This window comes from Excalfactoria chinensis, chromosome 8, assembly GCF_039878825.1.
Source record: "Excalfactoria chinensis isolate bCotChi1 chromosome 8, bCotChi1.hap2, whole genome shotgun sequence".
NCBI classification, from domain to species: Eukaryota; Metazoa; Chordata; class Aves; order Galliformes; family Phasianidae; genus Excalfactoria; species Excalfactoria chinensis.
The window spans coordinates 22,340,641-22,367,468 of record NC_092832.1 but is presented as its reverse complement, the minus strand read 5'-3'; the positions used below and the strand labels follow the sequence as shown (position 1 = coordinate 22,367,468).

At 36.9% G+C, this 26,828-nt stretch overlaps 1 protein-coding gene across 2 annotated transcripts in view; it reads left to right on the top strand.

The window, feature by feature from the left end:
- FAF1 (Fas associated factor 1) overlaps positions 1-26,828 on the top strand; it is a 133,239-nt gene that overhangs the window by 12,910 nt on the left and 93,501 nt on the right. The window contains exons 2-7 of one of the 2 annotated variants that reach the window (XM_072343401.1): positions 1,821-1,889; positions 13,746-13,792; positions 15,361-15,560; positions 17,239-17,330; positions 17,672-17,760; positions 24,753-24,858. In XM_072343401.1, the coding sequence (XP_072199502.1) occupies positions 1,821-1,889; positions 13,746-13,792; positions 15,361-15,560; positions 17,239-17,330; positions 17,672-17,760; positions 24,753-24,858 (603 nt within the window). The remainder of the gene's footprint in view (positions 1-1,820; positions 1,890-13,745; positions 13,793-15,360; positions 15,561-17,238; positions 17,331-17,671; positions 17,761-24,752; positions 24,859-26,828) is intronic. The other variant, XM_072343400.1, reaches the window with a different exon arrangement.

The window sequence follows — 26,828 nt, the reverse complement described above, 5'->3', positions numbered from 1 at the left end:
GTGCCCAGGTGTCCTCGCAAATAACTTCTGAACCCAGGTATTCATACCAATTAAATTCTTACAGATTTCATCAAAATCCAACAAGGTAACATGGAAATAAGTCAATAAAATAAATAAATAAAGACTTCATAAATATTCAAGTCATTGGGAAAGCATAAATCAGCTCTTGTAATTAAGAATGAGAGACAAACCCATAAGGAACCAGACTTTATTAATTTTGTGGCTCACAGAACTTGCTGCTTCCCTATGTGCATCTTCCAGAGGAAAACAAAAGCTGGTGTAAGCCAGGCTGTGCTGGGACTCATCCTGCCTTCCAGAAGCCCTTGATGTCAGGGCTGTCAGTGAGGCTTTGTCTTGGGTGCTTCACCTTAGGGCAAATCATCTGGTTTGAACCTCAGTGATTTTCTTGAATTTATAATGCAGGAAACAAACTCTTTTATTTTTTTTTATTCTTTAAATTTTCTTACTGAAGTTTAGACCAGTGATGGGGTGTGACTTGAGACAGCTTGTAGTGTCTGCATTGATTCTCTCCTTCCACGTTGAAATGTTTATCTGGAATCCTACTCTGCTGCAACTGTGACATTAAAGCACGCGAAGGAAGTTTATAAAACATCGTCTTTGTGGTTTGCGTTAATCAGTAGCCTTCCTACAGCAATCCATTGTTGTGATTCCAGAATGTTTGTTTGCTCTTTTATTGGCACCTAACAAAACTAGCAAAAATAATCAATCTGAAAAGTGAAATCTCAATGTTGTTTTGTAAATTGTCCAGACTTTAAGTGTGTTTCACTTGGTTATCAATGAAACCTCAGACTGTCACTTTGGTGGATGTTTGTCAGAGTACAACGCAGCAGAGCTGTCAGCATCACTTTAAGAATGGCCTGATGGCTTTAAGTACTTGTTTCTGTGCTCCATTCTCTGCCATTTCTCTCTTTTAATGCTTAAAGGAAAGCAATAAGTCTTTGGAATCTTTGCTCCTGTTATCTGATTCTGTTCTATTACTGCTAAACTATATTTTTTAAAAATCCCTGTTTTATATGATATATTGAAAGAAATTTATGTTAAAGTTTTATATACCTGCATGATCGAACAGAAGGAATGCGGTCGTGGCTGAGATCTTGTAAAGGATGAGCAGGATGTCCTCTTGCATTTGGAGCTGAGTTCAATTTACAGTACCATTTTGATGGATTTTAGCACTACTTTAGAGTTGCTGTTGTATTAAATGACTCGAGCTACATAAAGCCAGAGTGATGGAACAACATTCAGCCATTTTATCTGAAAGTAAATGTTTCATTATATAGACTTCATTTTAAATAGTTTCACAAGGTTCCTCATCTGTACAAGACTGAGCAAAAAGTCTCACTTGCCACCTTTTTCTCCACTTAGCAGTGCTGTGTAACACCCACAGCATGTAGGGGTAAAATGCATTGGTGGAGGCAGTAGAGTTGGTTTTGGTTTGAGACAAAGTACTCCAACCACCCCAGACTTGCCGTTTTAAATATTTTTGTGGTCCCTTTTAAGGGAGCATGAATGTTTCAGAATTGCCATCACAGAATTCTCAAAGCACCTTTATGAGACAGCACTGTTGTCCTAATTTTGCAAATAACTACCTTTGTCTTGCTTCCTTAAGTGACTTGTTCAAGGTACACAGGAGTCCTCTGGTGGAGGAGGGAATTATACTCTAATCTGTGGTGTTTAAAGCTCTCCTAGCAGAAATCAAAACTCTACACGTTTCTTGTCATTCTACTGAAATTAATTCTAAGTATTAATGCTCACTTTGATCAATGCTTTTAATTCAGTTTACTGCTTCTTTTTCTTTCTAGGCTTGTACTGGTATAGAAAATATCGATGAAGCTATAACTTTGCTTGAACAAAATAACTGGGATTTAGTGGTAAGTATTCTAAGAGAATGACTTGTCAGATGAACAGTGGTGTGCCATCCTGCTGAGACAGCTATTGTCTTTGTTTCAAAGTTGTATGGCTGACAAGTTACGTGCAGGCTTTTTTTCATAGCTCTTGCTTGTATCACGACGTTGTAAAATAAAGACTTGTTATAGTTTGTCCAATGCTAAATTTAAACTATGAATCCGGAAAGCATTTGTAAAAGTATAAATTAAAATTTTAGTCATTAATGTTTTTAAACAGGAAAGCATAACTGTGTGTTGGCAGAATGGTACAATTTAAAACACCCTTAGTCACAGTAGTTTGTTGTGACACAGCGTGGGCTGGGCTGTTTTGCAAGTTGAAGTATTTGTTATATGAAGGCAAGGAGTGGTGTTATACATTCTTTCTGGGTTGTAAAGTTCTTAATATGATGCATTCAAGTTGGATATGATTTTGGGGCGGCTTGTAGACTGCAAAGTTGTATGCATTGCAATAAATAATAGCAGGTAATGCTGAATAAGAGAGTTGTGATGGAAAAAAATGTTAAGAATAATAGAGAGGAGTTGTTTTATTATTTATTTACTTTCTTTGGAGGCTCCAGAATGAGTGAAAAGGGAGTGAAGTATTTACAGCTATGATAATACCCTTATGTTCTTCATCTTCTTAGTGATGATTAAATGATCTAGAAGTAAGATGTAGTAGGAAAAGAAGTAATGTCCAAAAATACATGCTTAAAAAGCACATGGAAGGTATGAAAGAAAAAAAGGTTAAGGGTGTAGGTACTTCAGTGTCTACAAGGGGGAATGGTAAGTGCTGGAAGAAAGAAAAATGAATTGGAGTGGGTAGGAGTGACAAAAGTACCCTAAGCTCCTGTCATTAATACGACACTGGCTCTCTCTTATTAAGAGCAGACTGCTTGTAGGAAAGGGAGTGGATGCTAGATTATGCAGAAGAGTGAAGAAAGGAGTTTCTATGTTGAGAGAATTAAACATCTTGTTGTTAGGCAAGGGATTTCAGCATTTCAAAAATCAGAACAGCACGTGAAAAAAGTTCCCAACTGATGAGCAACCCGGGGACTCCTTATTCTAAAAAGCATAGAATGAAACTGTAAAATAATAACTCTTTATGTGCTTACTGCATAGGTATTATAGGTAAAAATGACAGTATAAATGTATCTTAAACGTTGTACAAAGGGAATAAAAGTTTGTATGTAGAAGAAGTATGTGAAAGTCCCAAGTATTTCTCTTTTGAATTGTTTCTGATATATATTTAAGGGAAATGACCTATTAATACAGAAATTCCTAATTTGCTTCTTGGCTCTATGTGATATGGACTTTCTTGGATACGAGGTTATTACATACATGGTAACTGTGCTGTCCTGTTATCCTGTACATAAAATCTAGACAGAAGAGACTTTTTTTGTATGAAAAACAGGATTCACTGATTTTTCTCTACTTTTGTTCTATATGAGCATTTCTGTTGTTTTACTCCTTCCGTTGTTTTTATTCCATTTTTTTCCCAGTGGATACAGCGCTGTGGGTACTGCTTAGTGTAACACTTTAAGAGGAAAGTCAGTTTAATTGAAATTAAGGTGGAGTTATCCCGTGTTCACTTCACTGCATTCATTGTTTGTATAATAATATATTAAGAAAAAATCTCATAAAAATCTGTTTTCTATTCAAAATAAACTCTTAAAAGGCCTCCGTGCCTTCCTGCTGTGCTTAGCTCTGTTATTCCGTGTTTGAAGCACGGTATAATTTCATTGAAACCAGCAGTTCAGTGCACCTGGCAATGTGATGACTTGCAGTTCCTTTCATACATACATAGCTTCCAAGAATCAGCTGACAAAAAACCATTTCTGTATCTTGGAACAAGAAAATTGTATGTTTTGAACATCTGTTTTTAAAAAAGCTTCAGCTCTCAACTGTAGGGTTTTCTGTTTTCGTTTTAATGCATAACTTATACAAAAGATGGTTTGGTTTGACTTAGTCTTTTAATAGAAATATGCATTTTGTTTAGACTTTATTCTTTTTTTTTTTTTTTTTTTTCTTCTATGTGTTGTCCTTTGGAAAGAAAGAAGTAAAAAAAGCAAGAAAAAAATAGAAAAATGAGAGAGGGCTCTAAAATTTTTCTTCTCTGTTTCTGTTGGAAATGCTATTTAAGATGGAATTCCAGGTCAGAAGGTGCCTCCACTGCCTCTTGACAGTCAGCACCAGTACATTATTTGTGCCTTTTGCTACTTTCTAAACATTAACTTAGTTCTTTTGTTATAACGTGTAGTAAATCTCGGTGCAAGCTGGTAAGGACTAAAACACTGAAGATAACTTTTGTCTTTTTTATTCTTCCAACTGATTTGCCCTGCAGAAACATGGATGTATCTCTCTGTATTTTCCAAGTGACGTTTCTATATCCCTGAGCAAGCTCATATGAATGCTACGTATCGTATGGAACTTCTGTGCAGCTAAGCATTGGCAATGATGACCAGCTATTCTTAAAGCAATGGATTAATAAATCCATTGTTATTATTTACTTTTGGAAGCCCTAATCTCTTATAAAGCAGGTGTTCCTTCCCTTTCTGTTTATTTTCTACATTGAAGACTGGAATGCAGACCTATAGGTAGTTTTAAGAGGGGTATGACTTTCCATATAGTGTTGTGCACTTCTGTCTATTAAGGAAAAGTAGACACACAGGAAAAATATACACACAAAGAACTCCAGCAACTAATACTTAGGGAGACAATTAAGATTCTTAGTTTGCGGAATGCAGAATAAGTGTTTCTTTGTACCTCAGTAACGTGTGGAAGATCACTTGTCGTGGTAGCCCAATTTCTTTGGTAGTGTCAATCAATACTCCTTACTTGCTGTTAAAGTGTATTTCCTCAGTATGTGTGAAGAGATTTATACCTTCCATCCCTTCAGTATTTTAGCAAATGTGATGGTTAACTGGCAAATTGTCAGCTTCCTATGCACTAAAGGGATTATGCTAATCTAAAATAATTTGATTTGTTTCATTACTATTGATTTGATTTTTCTAATAGGAAATGCCTGCTTAATTCTCTGGAGCGTAACAAAGGAATTGCATTGCTGTATTTTAACTGCTTTGGCTGCATCGAACAAGTTTAATTTAAACTTAAGTTTTAATATCTGGCCAGAAATGCAGCTGAGCAGATTTTTTTTTTTTAGGTGAAACGTTCACATCAACATTGTAAAGTCATGTAGGCAACGTGTCTTCTTTCTGAATAGGCAGAACGTAGTTACTGAATAAATGAGCTCTTTGAACTTTGTCTTGCAGAGTGAAAGCAAGGGGACTAGAAAACTTCTATTTCCTTTCATGAAGAAAAAGCTCTTTTTCTTGTAGTATATAATTTTTTTGTGCTCTGAGAACAACAAAAAGTCAGGACCTGGGTTAACAGTAGTGCCTGAGTATTACTTTAGCTGTGTGCATACATTACCCACCTGCCTTACATTTCACAAATGCTTATTTTCAAAGGATTCTACCTCTGGATTGGCAGTCTGCATGCGGATTGCTTAGTGTTAATTTGTCCTTAAACATTGCAATTTAAGAGCAAATTTCTAGAGTATATTAATAGTTGAGTGGCTGGTAATTGGTGTTTTAAGATATCTAAAAGTAGTTTGCCGTGTATTACTCTATAACTAGTTGAACTGAAAATTGCATACATCTTCTAAATGTGTGTTTGACAAGCAATTAGTCTGTCATGAAATCATGCTGGGAATGTATGAGTAGGAGTAAAATGAAGTAATTTATTGAATTTGAGAACCAGCGTCTGCAGATTCTGTGACTGTTTTGCTAGTGAACCATAATGTGAAAGAGTGGACCATGGTAAGCTGGGAGTCATCTGGACCCACCAGGCTTTCAGAGCGGGGTATTTTGAAATATGGTATAAATATTTTACTATTGAGTATCTTAATTGTGTTCTGTCCTAGTTTTATTTCAGTAAACTATCTGATCCTGAAGGACCTGGTTGGTGCAGTGCCAGAAACACAGCCTTATCTGAAACGTAGGCTGAAACACTGTAGTCAAGTTGTACACTGCATACACAGAATCACAGAATCACAGAATTATAGGGGTTGGAAGGGACCTCTAGAGATCATCGAGTCCAACCCCCCTGCCAAAGCAGGCTGCCTACACCACGTCGCACAGGTAGGCGTCCAGGCGTGTCTTGAATATCTCCAGAGAAGGAGACTCCACCACCTCCCTGGGCAGCCTGTTCCAGTGCTCCGTCACCCTCACCGTAAAGAAGTTCTTGCGCACATTCGTGCGGAACTTCCTATGCTGGAGTTTCAGCCCGTTGCCCCTAGTCCTGTCCCCACGCACTACTGAAAAGAGACCAGCCTCGCCACTATAGCTCCCACACCCCAGGTATTTATAAACCTGGATCAAGTCCCCTCTCAGCCTTCTTTTCTCAAGGCTAAACAGACCCAGTTCCCTAAGTCTCTCCTCGTAGGGGAGATGGTCCAGGCCCTTCACCATCTTTGTGGCCCTCCGCTGGACTCTTTCCAAGAGATCCCTGTCTTTTTTGTACTGGGGAGCCCAGAACTGGACACAGTATTCCAGATGAGGCCTCACCAGGGCAGAGAAGAGGGGGAGGATCACCTCCCTCGACCTGCTGGCTACGCTCTTTTTAATGCACCCCAGAATGCCATTGGCCTTTTTGGCTACAAGGGCACACTGCTGGCTCATGGCCAACCTGTCGTCCACCAGGACGCCCAGGTCCCTCTCAGCAGAGCTCCTTTCCAGCAGGTCTTCCCCCAACCTGTACTGGTGTATGCAATTATTTCTACCGAGATGCAAGACTCTACACTTGCTTATGTTAAACCTCATCCGGTTTCTTAGTGCCCAGCTCTCCAGCCTGTCCAGGTCTCTCTGAATGGCCGCACAGCCTTCAGGCGTGTCAGCCAATCCTCCCAGCTTTGTGTCATCAGCAAACTTGCTGAGGGTGGCCACTATCCCCTCATCAAGGTCGTTGATGAAGATGTTGAACAAGACTGGACCCAGCACAGACCCCTGGGGGACACCACTAGTCACAGGCCTCCAGCCAGACACCGCACCGCCAACGACAACCCTCTGCACTCTGCCAGTCAGCCAATTCTCGATCCACTTCACCGTCCACTCATCTATCCCATACTTCCTCAGCTTTGTTATAAGGATGTCATGGGGGACATCCTTGATGGGGGACATACTTGAGCTCTGCATTTCCTGGCTTCCAAAATTAGCTAAAAGTTGTATAAATAGTCTTTATTATTGATTAGTGATTAAGCAGTCTGTTGACTACAGTGAGAGTAACTTGGATTCTATCAGGATGTTTCGTGTTGTGCCTTCTTCAGTAAAAGCAACCTTATTCTACATACAGTGCTTCCAGGATTTTTAAATGTCATGCTGTGTCATGAGATTTTATCCACATTCTACCTTTGTAATACTCATTGGGAACTGGCATGCCACAACAATGAGCAGTTTTAAAGTTGAACAAAAAGTGTATTATCTTGGGGTAGCCATCCCCAGCCTTTCCCTGTTAGTGTTGCTGTTCAACACTTTGGAGAGGGATAGAAGTGTGGGAGCTCGGAATACAGATTTTTTTTCTCTGTTTTATCCATTTCTCCTGTTGTCTAGTTTAATGGTTTAAGGAGTGACAAAATATGCTTTGATATCAAGCATAAGCTTTTGTTTCTGTCAAGTTAGGAGATGAAGCAGTATTAGTGTAAAAACATGTGACATTAATCAGCAGAGCCAAAGTATGTGTATATGTGTCAGAAACCAGCAGATATATCATAACTCACTCTTTTTCCATGCATATATATGATTTTTAAATGGATAGTTGTGGAGTAGGTTCTTTTCCTTTTTTCTTCTGTTGACAATAGTGTTTTGATACTGATCAATAAGCTTCTTTATGTGCTCATGTTTTTTATTTTCATTACACCATAAAATGCATCCACTTGTGAATCTGTTATTGCGATTAAGCTTTATTTGTGGAATTACTCAGTGACAATATGCAATTAAAGAACTGTGTCAGTGTGGGTTTTTTTTCCCCCTGGATTATGGAAGTGTATCTGACTGTTGAAAGGCTTCCTACTGCATTTCAGTATGTTGTATGAGCTACAGGAACAAGTTTGTTGAAGCCACCAAAGAAGTGGGGAAAAGTGGGAAACCACATCTAGAGCGCTAATTGCAAACTATTTCAACGCTCGCTCTCTTGCTGATGATGTGAATCATCTGTACGAATATATTCATGTGGCATTTTTGATGAAATGCTAATTTTTTGCTTTATTAGTAATTCTATTGTTTCACAGCTTTTCATGAAGTATATTTGTTATAAAGAAAGCGAGCTGAAATAAAGCAGAATGCATAGAAAGACTTTTCATTGTAGTTCAATTACAGCTTTTGGTTAAATTTTAACCACGATGGGGACAAATGTTGGCATTTGGTAAGAACTGTGGGTGTAACTTAATGTCTAGCGCTTGGAAATACTTTGAGACTGGTGAAGCTGGGGAAATGCCAGCAAGTATAATGCAAACTGCAGGAAAAGGCTCACTCCTTTCTCTGCTTTGTACAGCCTGGTGATGGTAACAAAGGTAGAGGTTGCTGCTGTTAATTTACTGCTGGGGCATAGTAAGTAACCATTAAGAAGATTTAAATATTAATGCATTCATATAAAAATCCAAACCGATAATAATTTTTGTAACTTGATTCCAAAACAGACATTACGTGTTGAAATAGTAGTTTTAAAGTATCTGCGTAGGAAGGTGATAGCGAATCTTGTCTCTAAAAGTGTCTAGTCTAAAATAATTTATGTTTGTGCAGAACGTTTTACAGTATTTCACATTTAGGATGACAGGTTGCTGACATACTTGTAACAGGCAAGATTAGGCAGTTGTGTAAAGTTGGGCAGAAGCCATGTTTGTTTGCTTGGGAATCTCATGATACACTCCCAGTGTCTGAGTGCAGAAAGAAGTGATTCTGTTACTGCTGATTTCAGTAAGCCTTCGTTTTATTAATCCAATTTGTGTGAGTTATTTGACAAGTGTTTGCTGTACGTTTTTGTCAGTGTTAGTGAGTAAAACGCTTCCAGTTTGTTCCCAAATTTCCCACTTTATATGGTTATAATCAGATCACAGGAGAAGTTTCTACGTACGTGTAATTTTTATAGAGTTGGTTAAACTGGTAGTTTTAGGAGGTCAGAACAAATATTTTGACATAACTACATCTAGCATTACTCGTTAAAGACGTAGCAATGCCAAGATTGGTTCTGTTGGAAATGCAAGATTTTTGTCAATTAAAAGTAGGTAGAAGAGCATTATGAAAATGGTTATTGTTAGTACTGAAGTTTGCAGATAGCAGGATCCCGTGTTTCTTTGTAAGAAATACTCCTGTGGTCAATTTATTGTTCAATATCTAAATGTATTCCAGAAATCTGCTAGTACTGTAACCTCTGAGATGATGAACTGCCTGTAGGAAGCAGTGTGGGATAAACTTTCTGAATTTGTGGCTTGAGAGAAATTGTTTTGATATCAGATAAATGTTAAATATACAATAGGTAGAAGAAGCAAGGTGAGCAGGATAGACACAGAATGCAGAACTTTGTTCTTGTGTTCTTCCAGGCATTTTAAAACAAATGTAGAGTATGGCATGTAACATTTGGGAAAGAATATTGCTTTTTGAAAGATGTAATAAATGGATTCTTTTGCCAAAGATAGCTCTAGCTGAAGTTTATGAGAAATTCTTTCACGTCAAGCTGACAGAATACCAGAGAATCAGAAGAAAATGCCCTGAGCAACATGCTGTCTTCTGCTCAGAGATGTTTTCCGATATCCAGCTTCAGAAAGCTGATTGTGAGTCATACTTTCCAAGATTCATTTCAATCAAGGAAAATGCCCGGGTTGTTTCCTGAAGAGAATCCATAATTCTTGCATTTCAGGCTGGATCCCACCTGCTCTTGGTTTTCATTGAGGTAAAAGTCTGAACGTGGAAAGTTTTTAAAGGATCTGTGTGGTAGGGTCTGTATCTGTCAGCCAATGCAGACTAGAAAGAAGAGGGGACTAGAGGTGGCTGAGGAAGCTCTTCTTCCATCTCAGCTGTTGGGAGAGTCTTTGGCTGTGCTTGTCTGGGCCTGATTTTAGCACTTAAGGTAATTTATCTAAGTATCACTTGTAAATTGTGGAGCAAAATGAAGAGGAAGGAATTCCCAGTCTGGTTGATATATGTAAACGCAGTCAGTTGATATATGTAAACCTCTGCTTCTAAACGATATAATTATCAAATCTGGTCTATTTTCAATCCTAGTGATAACCACTGAGTATTTTAAGCTCAGGAGATAAAGTTGTACTATCTTAAATGATGCATTTTTTCATCATTTCCTCCCTCCAGGATGAGAGACACCATGAGTTGTACTTAATTATTTTTTTTAATGGTCAGTACAGTAAGTCTGTGTTTTGAGAGAAGTCATCAACATTGTTATTTCATCAGGTTAATGAAAAAGGCTGATCTTGTTTTTTTTCCCCTCTAACACTGTTTTGTACCAGTGGAAGATAGATTAGTCAACTCTGAATGCATGTGACTATTTCAGTGAATATTCCCCTGAGGAAAGGCTTTAAATTTAAGAGTCTGCTTCACAACATTCTTCAGGTACTTAAACGATTCTAGTCTGTGGAGTACTACTGAATTCCTGGGTTGCCCAAACTTTTAATGGATTTAATAACCTTTTATTAATCCTATTGCTCCATTGGATTTAATGTATTTTGATACTGTAATTTGGAAACTTGCTGCTGTGAAGCTAGCGCCAGAAACAAGTATTGTTACTTTGACCTTTGTAATTGGCACTCGTCAGTCCAGTATTATGTCGTATTCTTGTATTTCCATTCTCTGAATGAACAAGATTCTTAGTCATGGTTCTCAATATGACTTACACTGTTAGATGAAGGAGACTCAGTGGTGTAATATTGGAACTTCTGGATGTCTGTCTAGTCAAAAATGAGACAGTTTAAATCAGGTTATGCTGGACTTAGTGAATTCTGAAGTAATTTCAGTTCTTGGATATATGAAAGTCTCTAAGCAAAGTATATAAATAAAGAATAACTGAATTTGGCTCAAAATTTCCTAAATAATTTGTGAAGTAAGCACGTACTGCTGCTTCCCTGGTAACATCCTGAAGCTGAAGAAATGTTCTGAGCCAGACATGCATCTTTATTTAATAACCCATGAGCAGATTTACTGCACCTGTTACATATTTCACTTGAAGCAGTTTTAATATCTTTAACTACTGTGTATTAGTCACACGCATTGGTTTAGATGCTCAAATGATCCCTGCTTGGAAAGACAAAAGAAATACTTTTGAGTGTTTGCTTTACCACACGGAGCTGATCCTCTCCCATCGAGGAGGAAGGAGAGTCTGGAACTGCCTTAATGCGTTTGCTTATTAATTAATTTTTAGTAGCAACATTGCAGCTATCCTAAAGTGGATGGTTGTTCCCATTTCTTTGCAGTGTCCACCTATAGATGTCTCGTAACGTTTATGCAGTATCTACGTCTGCACTGCCACCATTTGTCACCTACATATTCTTAGTTTTCCATTTTTGTTAAAACAGTGCCCAGACTGTTTTTAAGGTGTTTAGTTAATAGAGGTCTTTGCATCAAAAACATACGTAGTGCTGCTGCTGTTTTTTCTTAGTGTTGTGCCCCTTCGATGTGATCAAGTTTACAGAACTGGAGACTTGAACGAATGTGTTATTCAGTTTTAAAGAAAACTGTTTGGAGCCTCGATCATATTTAGCTCCTCAGATTAGGCTTAGAAAAAAAAATGAGCTGATTTAATCCCCTGAGACTGAGACATGAGCTTTGACAGAAGAAGTGTGGAGGTGCCCTGCTGTGCTCTATTTCTTTATTGCTGAAGCAGTTTCTTTTTGTCACTGGTCCTGTGGGGCAAGAACCTCTGTTTGGATTTCATATCCTGCAGATGCAAAATAAAGGATGTTTTTATCTCTTGACTGACTTGTGTATCTTGCTGAAGAGTATTGGGGCTGATACAGAAAAACCTGAACAAACCAGAACCTCCCACTTTTTCCTGGAGGTTTATTAGATGAACGTGATCAAGAGCTGTGTATAACTGCAAAAACCACACTGATGATAAACGAGACACATTAAAAAGAATCTTCTGGTTATTGCCATGCATGATGGATAAACTAATTTAAAACGTGTTCTGGTAGGAAGCTGTTTTCACTGTAATTTGATACAGCCTTGTGGGTAGTTGCTGTAGCTTATAGATACCTCCAACTCTTTTGTGTGTCTTTTTCTGCTGTCCTTGTGTAATGTTTTGCACATTTTGTTACGGTATCAAAGTTACTTTGAGTTCAGTAGCAATACTTTGACTTCAGCTGTTAACCATGATTTATTAACTGTTAACAGAAACTGTAAAAACTCATGCTTATGTATTCAGAGAAGAAACATAGGATTTAAATCTTGGTTTATTCTACCTGTATGTTTATTGGACACTTCTTGTTTAAGCCACATCTGTAAATATTGGTTTGTAAAAATGGTGGTGGTATGGTTAGGTTGTGGTTGGACTCAATGATCTTTAAGGTCTTTTCCAACCTGAGTGATTCTGTGGTTCTATGATTCTACAACAGTCCATAGTCACAGTGTTTGACTTAATCCTCATGTAGTACCAAGGAGTCTGAGCTTCTAAATTTCAGCTTTATCTTCATCAAGGACCAGTCACTCTTCAGTTATACAGGCTAGCAGATCAGGTGTATCTGACACTTGAGAATGGATGTTTGTCATATTAGAAGTCCTGGTAGTAATATGTGCTGGTGGTACAGCAGAAAGTGGGTATTAGTGCTGGGATGCTACAAACTCTTAACAAATACCAAGTCTAGCAAATATGTTGCTGTGAAAACAATAGCGATTATAAAGATTAAAATTAAGAGTAATTCTGTTCTTATTATCTTTCAATTTTATTTAATCTTTCAATATTACTTTATCTTTCAATCTCTTCCCTAACAAATATATTGACTTTTCCCCCCCCCCCTCATTTTTTGTCAAACACTATTGAGCTTTACCTGCCTGTTGCTGGGCCTTCCTTAAAGATTAAGGTTAGTTAGGGTTCTGATATCTCTATTCCCGTATCTTCTAACAACCAGAACAGAATTTAAACAGCTGAGTAGTGAAATGCGTAAAATAAGAGGCCTAATGTGGACGTAGCTTGCTCGGTTTGGGCCTGGGCCTGTGTCTATACTGGAGTAATATTTTGTTCTGGGTTGCTGGGCAGCATTCAATGACAATTAACTACACACAGCATCTTTTAAAATGTGTGGTTGTTTTTTTTTCCCCATGTGAAGATAGTGTGATTATTGGGGGTATTTCAGCAGTTCTGTAGCATGTGGTTGTGCTTAGGAGGTTGGACTTCTCCAGAAGGTGCCAGGCTTGCGGTGCTGCTATACAGCCTAGGGTAGGCCTGATGCTTCTGGGAGACATGAGCTTCTCTGTGTACGTGCTGTCTGGCTGCCTTGTCTGCAGTGAGTCTGAAAACTGTCTTCTTACTGTGTGCATGTACAAAGTGTTAGATTTACTGAGCATGGGCTGTTTATTCCTTTGCAATACACCTGGAAAATCTATTGCACCAATACAGGAACTTAAGTATCAGTTCATGTTCACTTTCACTTAAATATGTTTTTCATTCTAAGAAGGTATTTTAGTGACTGTGTTGTTTACCAGGGTTGTTTACTGAATGGAGAACGTCTTGTGGCATATTTTAAAGCAAACCAACCACTTTTAAAAGCAAAATATAGGGGCCTGTCCTGATTTTTTTTTTTTTTTCTTCTGCATACTTGATTGAAAGCTTATTTTCTCTTTTCAGGCAGCTATAAATGGTGTAATACCACAAGAAAATGGCATTCTGCAAAGGTAAGCACAGAGGGATGGAGTATGCATACAGAGAACAATGCTATGTAGTAGTTACATTTATGTTTCTAAATCCAAGGTGATGAGATAATTCTTCTTTTAAAGCAGTTTTTTGAGCCTCAAATTCAATTCCTGACAAAGCTGATTTCACAGTTTTTCCCATACTAGTGAAGAATAAGTTCAGCTGTCTATTTGAATAATTTTTTTAGCTTATATTCATTGTTAGGTCATTAACTGCTGGTAGAAATTATGCTGGGTAAAATAAAGTTTCTCCCTTCTAAAACTAGCTTTACTGATTTCAAATTGAAATTTGGCTCATGTGTTGATGCCTGGATACCTTGAAGTCACTGGAGCATGATCTCCTAAGTACTGATGAGGCAACTGAAAACAACAGAACAGGAGTTGAGCTACTGCCTCTCTCAAGTAGCTCAAGCAAGTCTCTTCTGTTTAAAATTCTGTTTAAAAGTTTAAAATTAGGCCTTAAAAGTTTAAAATTAGACTTAGAAGCCTATTTTCCAGTGGCTTTCAGATGAGGTTAATTTACTGACTTGGATGCTTTTTAGTGGCTTTTCATGCTTCCTTAGAGATTGCAAGTCAGATATGTAAAATACTTTTTGTAATGGAATGAGATATACTAAATACAGCTGATCTTGAAGTCAGGTTTATTTTATAGTTCTGTTGTGTTGCATTTAAATAAATAAATTCAACTCCTGAGAATCAGAATTTTCTTTGCTTCTGAGGCCTGCTAACAAAAATGGTTACAATTACTAAGTTTTGGTTGGGCATCAAATTAAAAATCAAACAAACGAAGAACAAACAAAAAACCCAACAAACATATTGCTCAGTATTTAAACTTTTTAAAAGCCTGATAATAAGACCATTCCCTTTACTCTTTAAACCTCTGAAGTGGGTCTTTTCTACAGCGTGAAGCTCTAGACTTACCCTGTGAAGTGTTGTGCCAGCAAAACCTTATTTCAGTACATCATAATTTTCTTTGGCCTAGTGATACGTTCCTTAAATATAATGTTTTGTTACCTTTGTTTCTAATCTCAGTTATGTGGTACTTTTATGAGAGGTTCACTGAGGAGGATGAGATGTGCTTCTGGGAAACCAGGGTTTCCCAGTTTATTCTAAGCTTTATTTTAAGCTATCCTTAATATTCTAAATTGCATGTGATATAGAACTTAGACTATAGAATTGCCTAGTGATATAGGAAACTGGCGGTGCAAGTTTTTATATGGTCTCAGCAATCTTGGAAAAGGAAATAATGCTACTTCTCAAGCTAAATCTAAAGTTAATTACATAGTGAACTTTAGACTAAAATAGTGGCTTAAATACCTGTTTGTCTTTTAAGCTGCCATTCTGAGTCCTTGAAATATTAATGTTTTTAATACAAAGGTTAATTTCTGATTATGAATAAAACAGGGTTTTTCAGATATGACAGTGTGGTCTATTCAAGAGGTATATGCTGTGGACAGCAGTGAGCAATACTGTTCCTTTTACTACATAAATCTTTATTTATTTAAACATTATCTGTTTGTTCATCCTTTCTTATTTGTGTCTCCTTCCAGTGAGTACGGTGGAGAGACTTTACAAGGACCAGCATATGGCCCCACAAGTCATTCTACAGCAGCTTCTTCATCTTCTTCAGCATTTCGCCATGTAGTGCCATCTAGACAAATAGTGGAAAGACAACCTCGAATGCTTGACTTCAGGGTTGAGTACAGAGATAGAAATGTGGATGTAGTACTTGAGGACAGCTCTACAGTCGGTAAGAATGTGTAAACATGACATAACTGTTGTAGTAAAATTGTTAAAATAGAACTAAAAAGACCTGATTGCCAATATCTAAATCATATGGAAAAAAGAAAACCCCTCAAAAAATGCCCCCCCCCAAATGCACTTCATAGCTCCTAACCATTTTCAAACCTCTGCAGCTCAAAAAAAGCAAAATTTCACTAATCCATTGTAAGGGTTAGTGATCTATCAAATATTTATTTTGACATCTAGATGTCTTATGGACTTAGTTCATAAACAAAACGGAGATTACTGATTAAGTTGAGGCAAGAAAGTGTAATTTGCAGTAGGATTAGTGTAGATGCAGACAACAAATAAGTTGGATCATCTTACCATTTCCTTTTTGAATCTCTATAGCATCATCACTTTCTACGTAAGATTAGTGGTGCAATTCAGAGAATTCTTCTAGGTGTGAAAAGCATTGTAGCATCCTTCTTTTTTATTGGTCTCTTTTTTGGGGAAATTAAGAGTTTTGTTATCAGGGTTGTTTGTTTTTATTCTAAATAAGATGCATTTTGTACAAGTATTTTAGAAATATGCTGTTCTTACTGTTGCAAGCATCTTCTTTTTTATATTTCCCATATGACTTAATTTACTCTTCCTAAGGAAAAATAGCATTATTGTTTTTTCTTAAGACAATATACACATCAAAACAAATGCATCAGGAAATAGTTGATTAAAAATTTGTTGAGCTGTCGCTTTGTCTGTGATGAAGCCTTGGAGCTCAAACTTTGGATCCTTATTTTTTTTCTTGTTGGCGTTTGATTTGGTATTTTTATGGTGCCACCTAGTGGTGCTTAGTCGAATTCCGGATTAGCGTTACTTAGCACGGCATGGTGCTGCAATGAGTTACATCCAAAGTAGATGTAAAAGTGACCAAATCAGAGTTTTTCAGCTACCATAGTGGGTGTAGTAGGTGATAGGTTTTTCTTAACTGCTTTCAGCCTTGTATGTAAAATCCTGAGAGAAGTGTGAAAGGTAAATCATAGAACTTCAACCATAGACATCAAGAAAGCAGCTTTAGGCTTGTTCGGGGATCTGCTTGACAGAATCCCAGGAGAGACTGCCCTGGAGGGCAAAGAGACCTAAGAGAGATGGTTGATCTTCAAGGATGACCTCTTCAGAGCACAGGAACAGTCCATGCCAACATGAGGAAGAGCAAATGTGGTAGAAAGCCAGGATGGAGGAACAGAATGTGCAAAACACTGAGAAATCTGTCTGACTGGTCAAATATACAAACACTTCAGTTCCTTAGAACTAGATTTGTTGATTGTGGAACTGGGTATCAGTAATGCAGATGCACTTTATTTCTGGCAAGGTGCACTGTTCCAGATAGCACACACTTGCAGATGTATGGATCTAGACAGCATAGATTGTGTGGAGCTACTCAAAATATGTCCAAATCGCTGTATCCTCATGTGATTGTGTGAATCGCATTCTTGTTCTATGTGATTTTTACCTTAATTTATTTGTTACTGTTTAAAATGTGTGTCACAATGGTAACTACTCTAAAACTGGTGTTCACTGTACATTTTCCTTGCTTTTGGAATTAAAGAGAAAAATGTGTATATTTTATACACATATAATATATATATATAATATATATATAATATACATGGATTTCTTGACATTTTCTTCATTTTTGTCTTCAGGAGATATCAAACATATTCTAGAAAATGAACTTCAGATTCCTGCGTCCAAAATGCTGTTAAAGGGGTGGAAGACTGGAGATGTAGATGATAGTGTAAGTTTTCAGTCAACTGTATTTGGAGTTTCAAAGTGAGGGTCTGAGGGTGGGGATGACAGTGCAAGGATTCTGAGTTTTTGAGTGTTGGATGTTTCAGGTGAAAGCTCTACGAGGAACTATTAAACTAAAGCATTATAAAAACATCATTTTGCAGTGTATTTTGCAGTGTATTTATATACAATGCAGCACACCTGCAGAGATGTTATTAAATTAACAGTGAATACATCTTAATTTGGCGGTGTTGTGAAAAAGATTTTATAACTGAAAGGAGTAAAGTAAACTAATATGTCAAAATCAGCAAATGTTTTGTATTAACATATATTTTTTTCTTCCTTCAGACTGTTTTAAAAACTCTACACTTGCCAAAAAATAATAGTCTTTATGTTCTTACACCTGACCTGCCTCCTCCTTCTTCAAGTCATTCTGGGTAAGTCTTTTATCCATAGATTCTACCAGGGTTCTTTTTATTATATGATTTAGTCATCTCTTCTTGGACTTATAAAGTGTACATAGTTAGAGTTAATTTCCTCTAAGCAGGATATCTTCTATTACCAATTTCAATACTCAGCAATTTAATAGTGTTCACTAATCAGTGGATATTGCAAAGGTTTGAAAATTAAATAGTTTTCATGGAATGTGGATTCCTCGTTGTTGTAAAGTAATGTGTAGCTACTTTGCTCTAATTGATTTGTCTTATTTCCTACCCTGTCTATGTGACTCTCGAAGGTGGAATGGTGTGTTCTTACCAGGAAAAATGAATTTTATTCCGTAACCACTAGAGGGTGCACTGTAATTGAGTGTGAAAGGAGTAGCTCTGATTCTAAATTGTCAAGCAAGCAAGAAAGACTGCGGTTTGAAATGATGAAATTGCATAATCAATCAGTGTCCTAGATTGCCTGAAGAGGGGATTCTGCTGCTGTAGTTAGATAGCAGAATATTCTACAAACATGATGAAGGAAATTTTTTGACGGTCAATAGAAAGAGATATAATACTTAGGCCCATAACCCTGTATGCTATGGAGGAAATAAGAAAACTGATGTATACTATAAAGAAAAGTAATAAATAGTAATAAAATACAAGCATTAAGAGAGGAAATAATGGTAGTGGAACAGAAAGAGCAGGTTAGTACTGAGCTGTGATGTGAATTCTAGGTGCTGAGAGGAGTTGTAGTTGTGAGTGAGAACGATTAGATGTTGTGCTTCATGAGCTATTTGAAGAATAGTGCCAATACTGTGGAAAAAACATGTTGATGGTAACAAAATTTTCTACGTGGATACCTGGTATATTTTAATTTCAGTGTCTGATTTTTGTGAATAAATGCTGATGATTTTAATGGAAATAAACTATTTAACAGCACTAAAATGTTAGAAAGGAGTTCTCAGGTTTTTTTTCTGTTGAACAGTTTAAAATAACTTCCTACTAATATCACAGTGGGTGTTACCTTTACAGTTTATACTTGTTTCTTAGAGGAGATGAGTTCTGCATATTTTTAAGATAAATTTGGTACCTTTGGGGATAGCAAATGATGATTAATTAGTGGCTACTTAAAGATAATTTGAAGGCTAGATCATCCCTTGGAGTCATAAATCCTAGATGAAAGGGGAGGCTTGCCTCCAATTAAAGCATCAATGCAGATCAAAACACATCTAATTGAAGCAATGTACCAAACCCAGTTACACTGTTTACTGCCTACTGTTAGGTCAGTTATTATGCAGATTAGTTTGATACCCTCAATTTTTAAAAGCATGATGTTCTCATATCTTATTAATGGATGTTAAGGAACTTTGCCTCTTACTTTTCGTGTTCATCTGTCATTTTCTTTCAATGCCTTCTGTTTTGAAATATAGAAGAATAGCCATGATTTCAATATCTCCAGAAAGTGATATATGAGAAACCTGAGATTTTAGTATGTGATGTTTTATACATAAGCCTTTTTGAAAGAAGTAGTCTGGTCTCAGCTCTATAAAACTCCAGTTTGTTTCTGTTCTTAATGCTCTGTGAGAATAAAGTTCGAGACATTTTTTTCCAGTGTGTTGGCATGTAGGCATTGAAGTTTGTGGCAGACTGAATGGCCTTAACCCAGAACTGACTTAAACTGGCATCTAAGTGGAATGGCAAAGTGATCCTGCAGTTTAAACAAGCAAAAATCTCATAGGGCATCTTCATTCATAAGTGGCATATCTAAAGCTCTCATAGGTAATAGAAACCCTGTGAATGACTGCTGCTTGTTAATAAATTGAGGTGTGAAGATTAAATTGAAATGTCAAATAGCACATGTCAGGTTGGCAAAGCCATACCTGTCCATGCACCACATCTAGAAGAAGACAGCGTATTCTGTGTACTGTTGATGTAGTGAAGCATGATTTCTAGTGATGCCTACCTCATCCCAGCAGCTTCAGTAATTCATCTCCTTCTCTCTCCATCTTCCTTTGATCTTACTTACTCTGGCAGTACTTCAGTGCCTCCCATGCATTCAGTAGCCCATGTTGTTTTTTCAACTGCTTAGACTGCCAGCCTGCTCTGCTTCTGTTCTCCAGGTAGTTCTGTAGTCAGGTAATAGTGAATGACGAGACCAAATGTTGTAGTTATTTCTTGCGATCATTGACCAGCAGTTGGCTTAATGTAATTTGGGTCCCTTTTCTCTATCCTGCTGTTGATTTATGCCTGGTATTTGAGTCCTTTGTGACACTGTCAGATTTTTCTGAAGCTAGTGAATGTGTATAAATTTGCTGGATAGGACAAGTGAGAAAAACATTATTTGCTTTGGAAATCCGTTTTAAATAGAAAGGTATCAAAGAAAGTCCATCATTCAGTTGTCCAAGGGAGCAATCCCTTGCACTAACTGTTGGATTGGATTCTTCACTTCCTTACAGTGGCTTTTCTTACCTTTGTTGCTTCGGTTGCTTCTAGAAAGCTGGCTCTGTTCAGTTCAGGAGAAAGGTTTGGAAAAATGCAATGGAGAGGAACATCAAGTGTTAGATACTATTTCTTATATACCTGACGTATCACTGGAAAGTTAAAGGCAGTTAAAGCTGCTTGACCAAATGTGCTCTAGGTCAGGTTCATGGTTGGACTTGGCAATCTTGAAGATCGTTTCCAGCCTAGGCAGTTCTATGATTCTGTATCTTGGAGGTGATTACAGTTATGTATTTTTTGCCAAGTGATTGTAATTTATTTTAGAAATGTAATTGTTTGTATGGGCAGGAAAAAAAATTATACGGGTGTTGGAAGTAATGGGCATGTATTTTGCTGAGTACATGTTTTTTGGATTGATGCAGAGCAGCGATTATGACATGGTGTCTTAGTGTATGTTATCAACTGTAGCAGAGTGTTAATTAAGAATGATGTAACCTGCAACTCCAATTATTAGTATTGTCTGCTTAGCTGGACAGGAACAGCGCCTTGCTTTAGTTACTTTGAGAGCATCAATAAGGATGGTAAGATTAATGTTTTATTTTCACATCTGCTCATGAGACAGTTTAAAAATCCTGAAGTTTAAAATGCAATAGAATGTAAACAAAGGGACTTCTGCTCATTTACATGTCAGCCAGATTTGCTGATTGCTGTTTGAACCTAATCTACCATCTCTTGCTGCATTAGCTACAACAAACATTACATTTACATACTGATTTCTTATTTTGTTTTAATGTAAATAATCTGTAATTACAGTAAATTTGGACTTCTGTTGACATGAGCCTGTATAAATCCGTAAGTTTAAAATGGAAATGTTAATTACCTTGTGTCAAGCCTACTTATACAAAATTCTGAGGTTCTGGAAATCTCGTGGCTGAGGAAGTTACTGCCTATTAGGACATTCTGAATGCATTTCATTTAAAAAACAAAAACAAAATGAACTGAGATGAAAAGGGATGTTTGCTGATCACTGATTACGGATGTACTTTTGGTTTCTAAGTTAAAAACGTTACTAAAATTTCCAAGAAAAATGCAATTTAGAAAGCAAAGTATTAAATCAGAAATGAAAGCATTAAATCATCCATTTCACAATGGATACAACAGCTCACTTAATATATAAAGCTTTTCAGCACAATAAGATGAAGAAGCTTAAAATATAAACCCCACTACCTGTGGAATCTTTCTTCAGCATTGTGTAGACTGCACAGTTGCTGTCCCCTTAAGTCTAGCATTATTTGCAGTTATGCATTTTTAGGCTAAATATTATTTTTTTTCATGTAATAAACTTGCTGTTTATAAATCTTGCTGTATTAGAATTTAAATGGTGAGCCCATGAATAAACTCATTCCTGGCTCTCATTCCTGTTATTTGAATGAAAGATTTTCTTGTAACTTCATTTGCTTGAAATTTCAGCTTTAAAGAGGAACATTTTTTGTTTGCGTATTATGCAATTTCAACCCCAACTGAATCTTGGTCTGTCACCGAGGTTCCTGCTCATTATGATAAAGCTGATAACAAGCGCTATAAGGGCAGTCCATATGTAAGCCTAAGATGATCTAAGTTTGTCTTGCTAGATCTGATCAGAACAAGGACTATTTTCTTTTGCCTGTTCTCAGAATTGCTTTGCTTTCCAGATGTAGGCAGTTTCTATAATGGATGGTTGGTGCCTAAAAATACAGTCAAGTTCCCTTCCCTCCTGCGCTGACATGAATGTGTAATCATTCAGCTGTGGGGAAAATAAGTAACATTAACCTATCAGCAAATGCTTTTGAAAGCTAGAGTTTGCAGCAGGGGGGAAGCACTGCTGATAAAAGTGGCCTCCTTTAATTCTGCTTCTAGAATTTTATTTCCTTTCACCACTAATTAATCCTCAGATTAATTAAATTCTGTTAGCGTTGGTGGCAAAAAACAACAAAAAAATAAATAAAAATCTTGCCTTCAGTGGGAACCGGAGTTTGACACTGATTCTCTTCGTCATCCTCTCCTCCTCATCTCTTCCTTTTCTTTTTCTCTTTCAATTCAGACATTTCATTTGGAAGATTGTGGTCAACTAGTTACATTTGAAGGAAACCAAAACTGCTGCATACGTGGATGCAGTAATTTTAGAAAATTGCCTAGTGTTCAGTGTCTGTTATGTCCATGTCTTAAAGAAAAAAGCATCAACTGTCAGGAGTAATGTCTTGCTTAGGTAATTTTATACTGTACATTTGAGCATGGCTTGAGGAGATGAATTTAGGAGGGATCTATATGGCTGGTTCTCCGGTGCTATGTTCAAATCAACCCCATCCTACAGAGGAGTGTGGGCACCTATTGCCCATCAGGTGCACTGACAGTTCCTCCTCTCCTTGACTTTCTAAGGTATATGGTCCATGTCTTAGGGCTTCCAGGCCACGTCAAGTTTTGATACAGGAGCTCAAAGGATTGGGTCAATGGACCAGTGCGTTTCTGTGTAAGCATTACCTGGCACGTTTTTCTTGTTACCTTATTTTTCTGTAAAAAAGAAGTGAAAAGTTGACCATGCATTTGAATTGCAAACACTTCTTTACACAACTTTTTTAGTCAACTTTTTTTAAGCTACCCTAAATTTCAGCCCACTCTTTGTATTTGGCTGTGAATAAATACAGGAAGTTTACTTGTTAACAGCATTTGCTTCTCTCGCTTAGAAGTCCAAAATGTAGAGATGCTGAAATATATAGTTACTTTGAAGCTTTTAATTTTAAGAGTCAAGCATAGCTCTAGGAGAACCTTTGTGACAATAGAATCCATATGCTGTAATTAATAACATTTTTAGAACAGTTATGCATATCGGTTGCCTCCAGTTCTTGCTTAAAAACAAAGGAAAAAAGTCAGAATCTGGAAAAGCACAACAGGGTGCTGTATTTGCTACTGAACATTTGCCAAAAGAAAATATGGTTACAGCAGTGCTAAACTCACTAAGAATCCAATTAGAATTACCCATGAAAATAAGCATGCAACCTCTCAGAGTCTCCTTTGCAGCACTTTTAGGTATTTTTTAATATTTCCAACCTGTTCTTATGAGTCTGTGACAAATGGAGCTGACTGCACATTCAGCAGAGTTCACTTAATTCAGCTGCGTGCAGAGTGTCTGTTGTACATTAGAACATACCTAGCATCAGCAATGAATTAAATTAGTTTTCCGTATTACAAAAGCACATTAAAGACAAGAGAACTTGCACTTTATGATTTTGTTTTGTAGTATGTGATTGTTATGTATAAGATGTCACAGAATCCAAATTACGTTGCTGAGTGAAGATATTTTTGTAAGGTAATTTTTCTTGAGATGCTAAAGCAAATGCATCTCTTGCTAAAGCATCCATTGAGTATTGCATGGGCTCCTTACCAACTGAGCAGCCAAACTGCAGATCAGTAATTACAGTAGAAGGAAAAACTAACAAATCAAGACTCAAATAATCTAGCATTCTTTCTTGTCTTCTTGTATCTTAAGATACAGCCGTACTCATCTGCATACTGAATTTGTCCTTTATTACTCAGAGAAATGGCATATTGAACTGTGATGGAAACGAGAAGATCTGAAGGAAAAAAAATGTTTCGCATTCTTTTAAGAGTGTGTTATAAGGAAACATAAAGTAGATAAACTCTAATTCCAGATGTTACTGAATGGGTCGAGTCTGAATAAATATTGATTAGAAGTGTAGCATGCAGTTATAATGCAGTTTTGTAGCCTGTGTAAGTTTTTGTACTCAGCTATAATTGCTTTCTCAATGATAGATGTCCTTTGACAGAAGATACTGACATAATTTTGTACCTAATTAAACAGGATGCGTTTCTAACATCTAGGTGTTTTGTTACTGGGAAAATCACAATAAACAAGCTTGTGACATGAAGTTGACCTGGTTAATCTGTATCTTAAGATTTTCTTTTAATTCCTATCATTAAAGATATTTGAATGTACAGTTCAAACGACTTGAGCTGAACTAACTTTTCTAAGCGCTCAATAACCCTGAGAGAAATTTTGCTGTGGTTAGTTTTCCAGTTCTTATTAGCTAGGTTTATGTGCTTTGAAACTGAATGGAAGAATTTCCATTTGATTTTATGCTTCAGGTAACCCCAGAGAATGGAGAGCATGCTTTGCCTTGTTCTACTTACCATTGGTTTTTAATGTGCATCGTAGCTTGATATTTTGACTGGTCATCAATATGCTTACAAGCCTGGTATTAATGACATAATGAGTGCTAAATGTACCTGATGTTTGTGAAGATGATGTGACTCTCAATTTTGAGAATACTTAACATTTGAAGAGCTTTAAGGGCTGCAGTCACCTTATTAAGGAAGGAGATCAGGAATGGCCTTTGGTCATTCTCAGCATGCCTCCTTGCATTTAAGAGTGAAAAGAGCGATGATAATATTGTGCCTGGACTTGTCCGTGTAGAGTTTAGGGTACCCTGGGGTTTTTGCATCTATCTGTAAAACAAGCTATAACACGCTTATCCCTGATTTTCTTGTTTTTCTTTCAACCATTTCAGAGCCCTGCAGGAGTCATTAAATCAAAACTTCATGCTGATCATCACCCATCGAGAAGTCCAGCGGGAGTACAACCTCAACTTCTCAGGAAGCAGTACCATTCAGGAGGTGAGTGCTGTTTCGCAGCTGAAGAATAAATGTAGCTCATTATAGCTAATGCCAGCTCTGTTAAAGACAGTTTCACATGGTCTTGTTGGAAACTCCTTTGTTTTATTAGTCTTCTTTTTAGTTTAATCAAATCGCTCATCAAGATTACTATAATTTGATTAAAGGACAAAAAGTTTTCTGTTACCTTATACAGGAAAGATGCTACTTTTTACATTATAATAACAAAATATGCATGCAGCATTTACTGAGTTATTACATAGTGATGATAAAAGATACATTTTAGTTTCAAGACCTTTGAATCTCTTGCTATCTGCTCTTTTAGTTGGCTCCATCTTCATTTTATGCCTGTAATGAATGCTGTTTGTTATCGTAGTGCTCCAGTTCTTACTTGCTTGGTAGCCTTATAGTTTCTTTATATAATAGATGTCACTGCTGTTCTGTAGAATGGCCAGCAAGGGGTGATATTGTAGAGAACTTCATCAAAATTAAAACCCTTAGGAGCAAATATCTCTATATGAATCTGGACCTTCTGAATTTAGAACAAGGAGTCGCTGCGTGATTTTTAGAATTCCTTTCTAAGCAAAAAGGTTCTTTTTCTAATGCTTCGTAGTGTATCTAACACCACATGTTTGGGATGCTATTTCCATATAACCCGCTAACTTCTGGAAATACCACAAACAGTACAGAAATGGGAATCTTAAGAATTCGTATTATGAAATATTAAGATTAAATGTTTGCTTTTATCATGAAATGTGTGCTTGCTATTGATCTGACACTTCCCTCAATCTTCTAGAGTTAAACATGTTTTATGGAAGTGTTTCATTTGAACTATTTCAAGTCCAACAATAGTAGCTATCAGAGCATTATTCCATGCAGCAGTGAGAAGTAATTATCAACTGTTTCCATTCTGAATCTTGTTGTTCTTAAGGTGTAAATTTCAGTTTTCCTCTGCATGAAACCCTGTTCCCTGTTTTAGTTTTGTAAACCTTGCATGCTAAGTGCTGTTATTGTTTTTTAAGTACAAGCATACAAATGTAGTTGCAGCAGTTTGGTTTTTTTTGAGGAGTCGAGCACTACTCTTTAAAATGAGAATCAAATATTTTAATCAATTACTCCCATAAACCTTCAAATTACCTACAGTTTTAAATAGTGAGATCCTGAAGGAAAAACATCACACTTACTCATGTATTGCATGTTTGTTTATTTTTATCTATACCGTATCAATTACTGATTTTCTGGTATGTTTCACCAGACTTAAAGGACCGAAAAAGCTGTGATGATGGATGGGAATTTAGGCTTTACATGCTGTTTACAGTCAACATGTTATCAAATGGAGTCGGCTTGATTTATAAGCGAGCTATAATTTTCTCCCCTAAGGAAGCCAAAAAACCCACATACACCTACATACCCGTATTAGTAAGAGCATCAAACCTTAATTTGCCTTGTTTTTCTGTGTCTAAGTGGTACATGCATTAGAGTGTATAAAATTACGAAGATAATTTCAAAGTCTAAATGAAACAAGAATGCTGGACCTTCTTGTGCTATTGGTGGCAAACAGGTGAATGTATCTGTCTGTGCAAAGTCTTGTGGAAATCCCTGGGGACTTGGCTGAGACAAAATAATTGGTGAACATTTGTCTAATTATTGAAAACAAGCACTATTTTACATGTTAACTCCCTAATGACCTTGTAATTTTTTTTTCCCCTTTTAGCATAGATCATAGATTGCAATGAATGACTGATGAATTCAGTCACTTTATGTGATTTGGAGGAGTTGATGGTATTTTTCCTTCTTTTCTCTTACACGTTTCTATCCTTTTAAGAGACTGTTCGATTTTCCTTTACTGTCATGTTCTCCGTTTAACAAATTAATAGTTTACTTTCCTTCTGACGTGTTTTTGTAATCGTGGAAGTTGCAGCTGCCAACCACAAGAGGGCAGGAAGGACTATTCAATTATTACCTGAGAATAC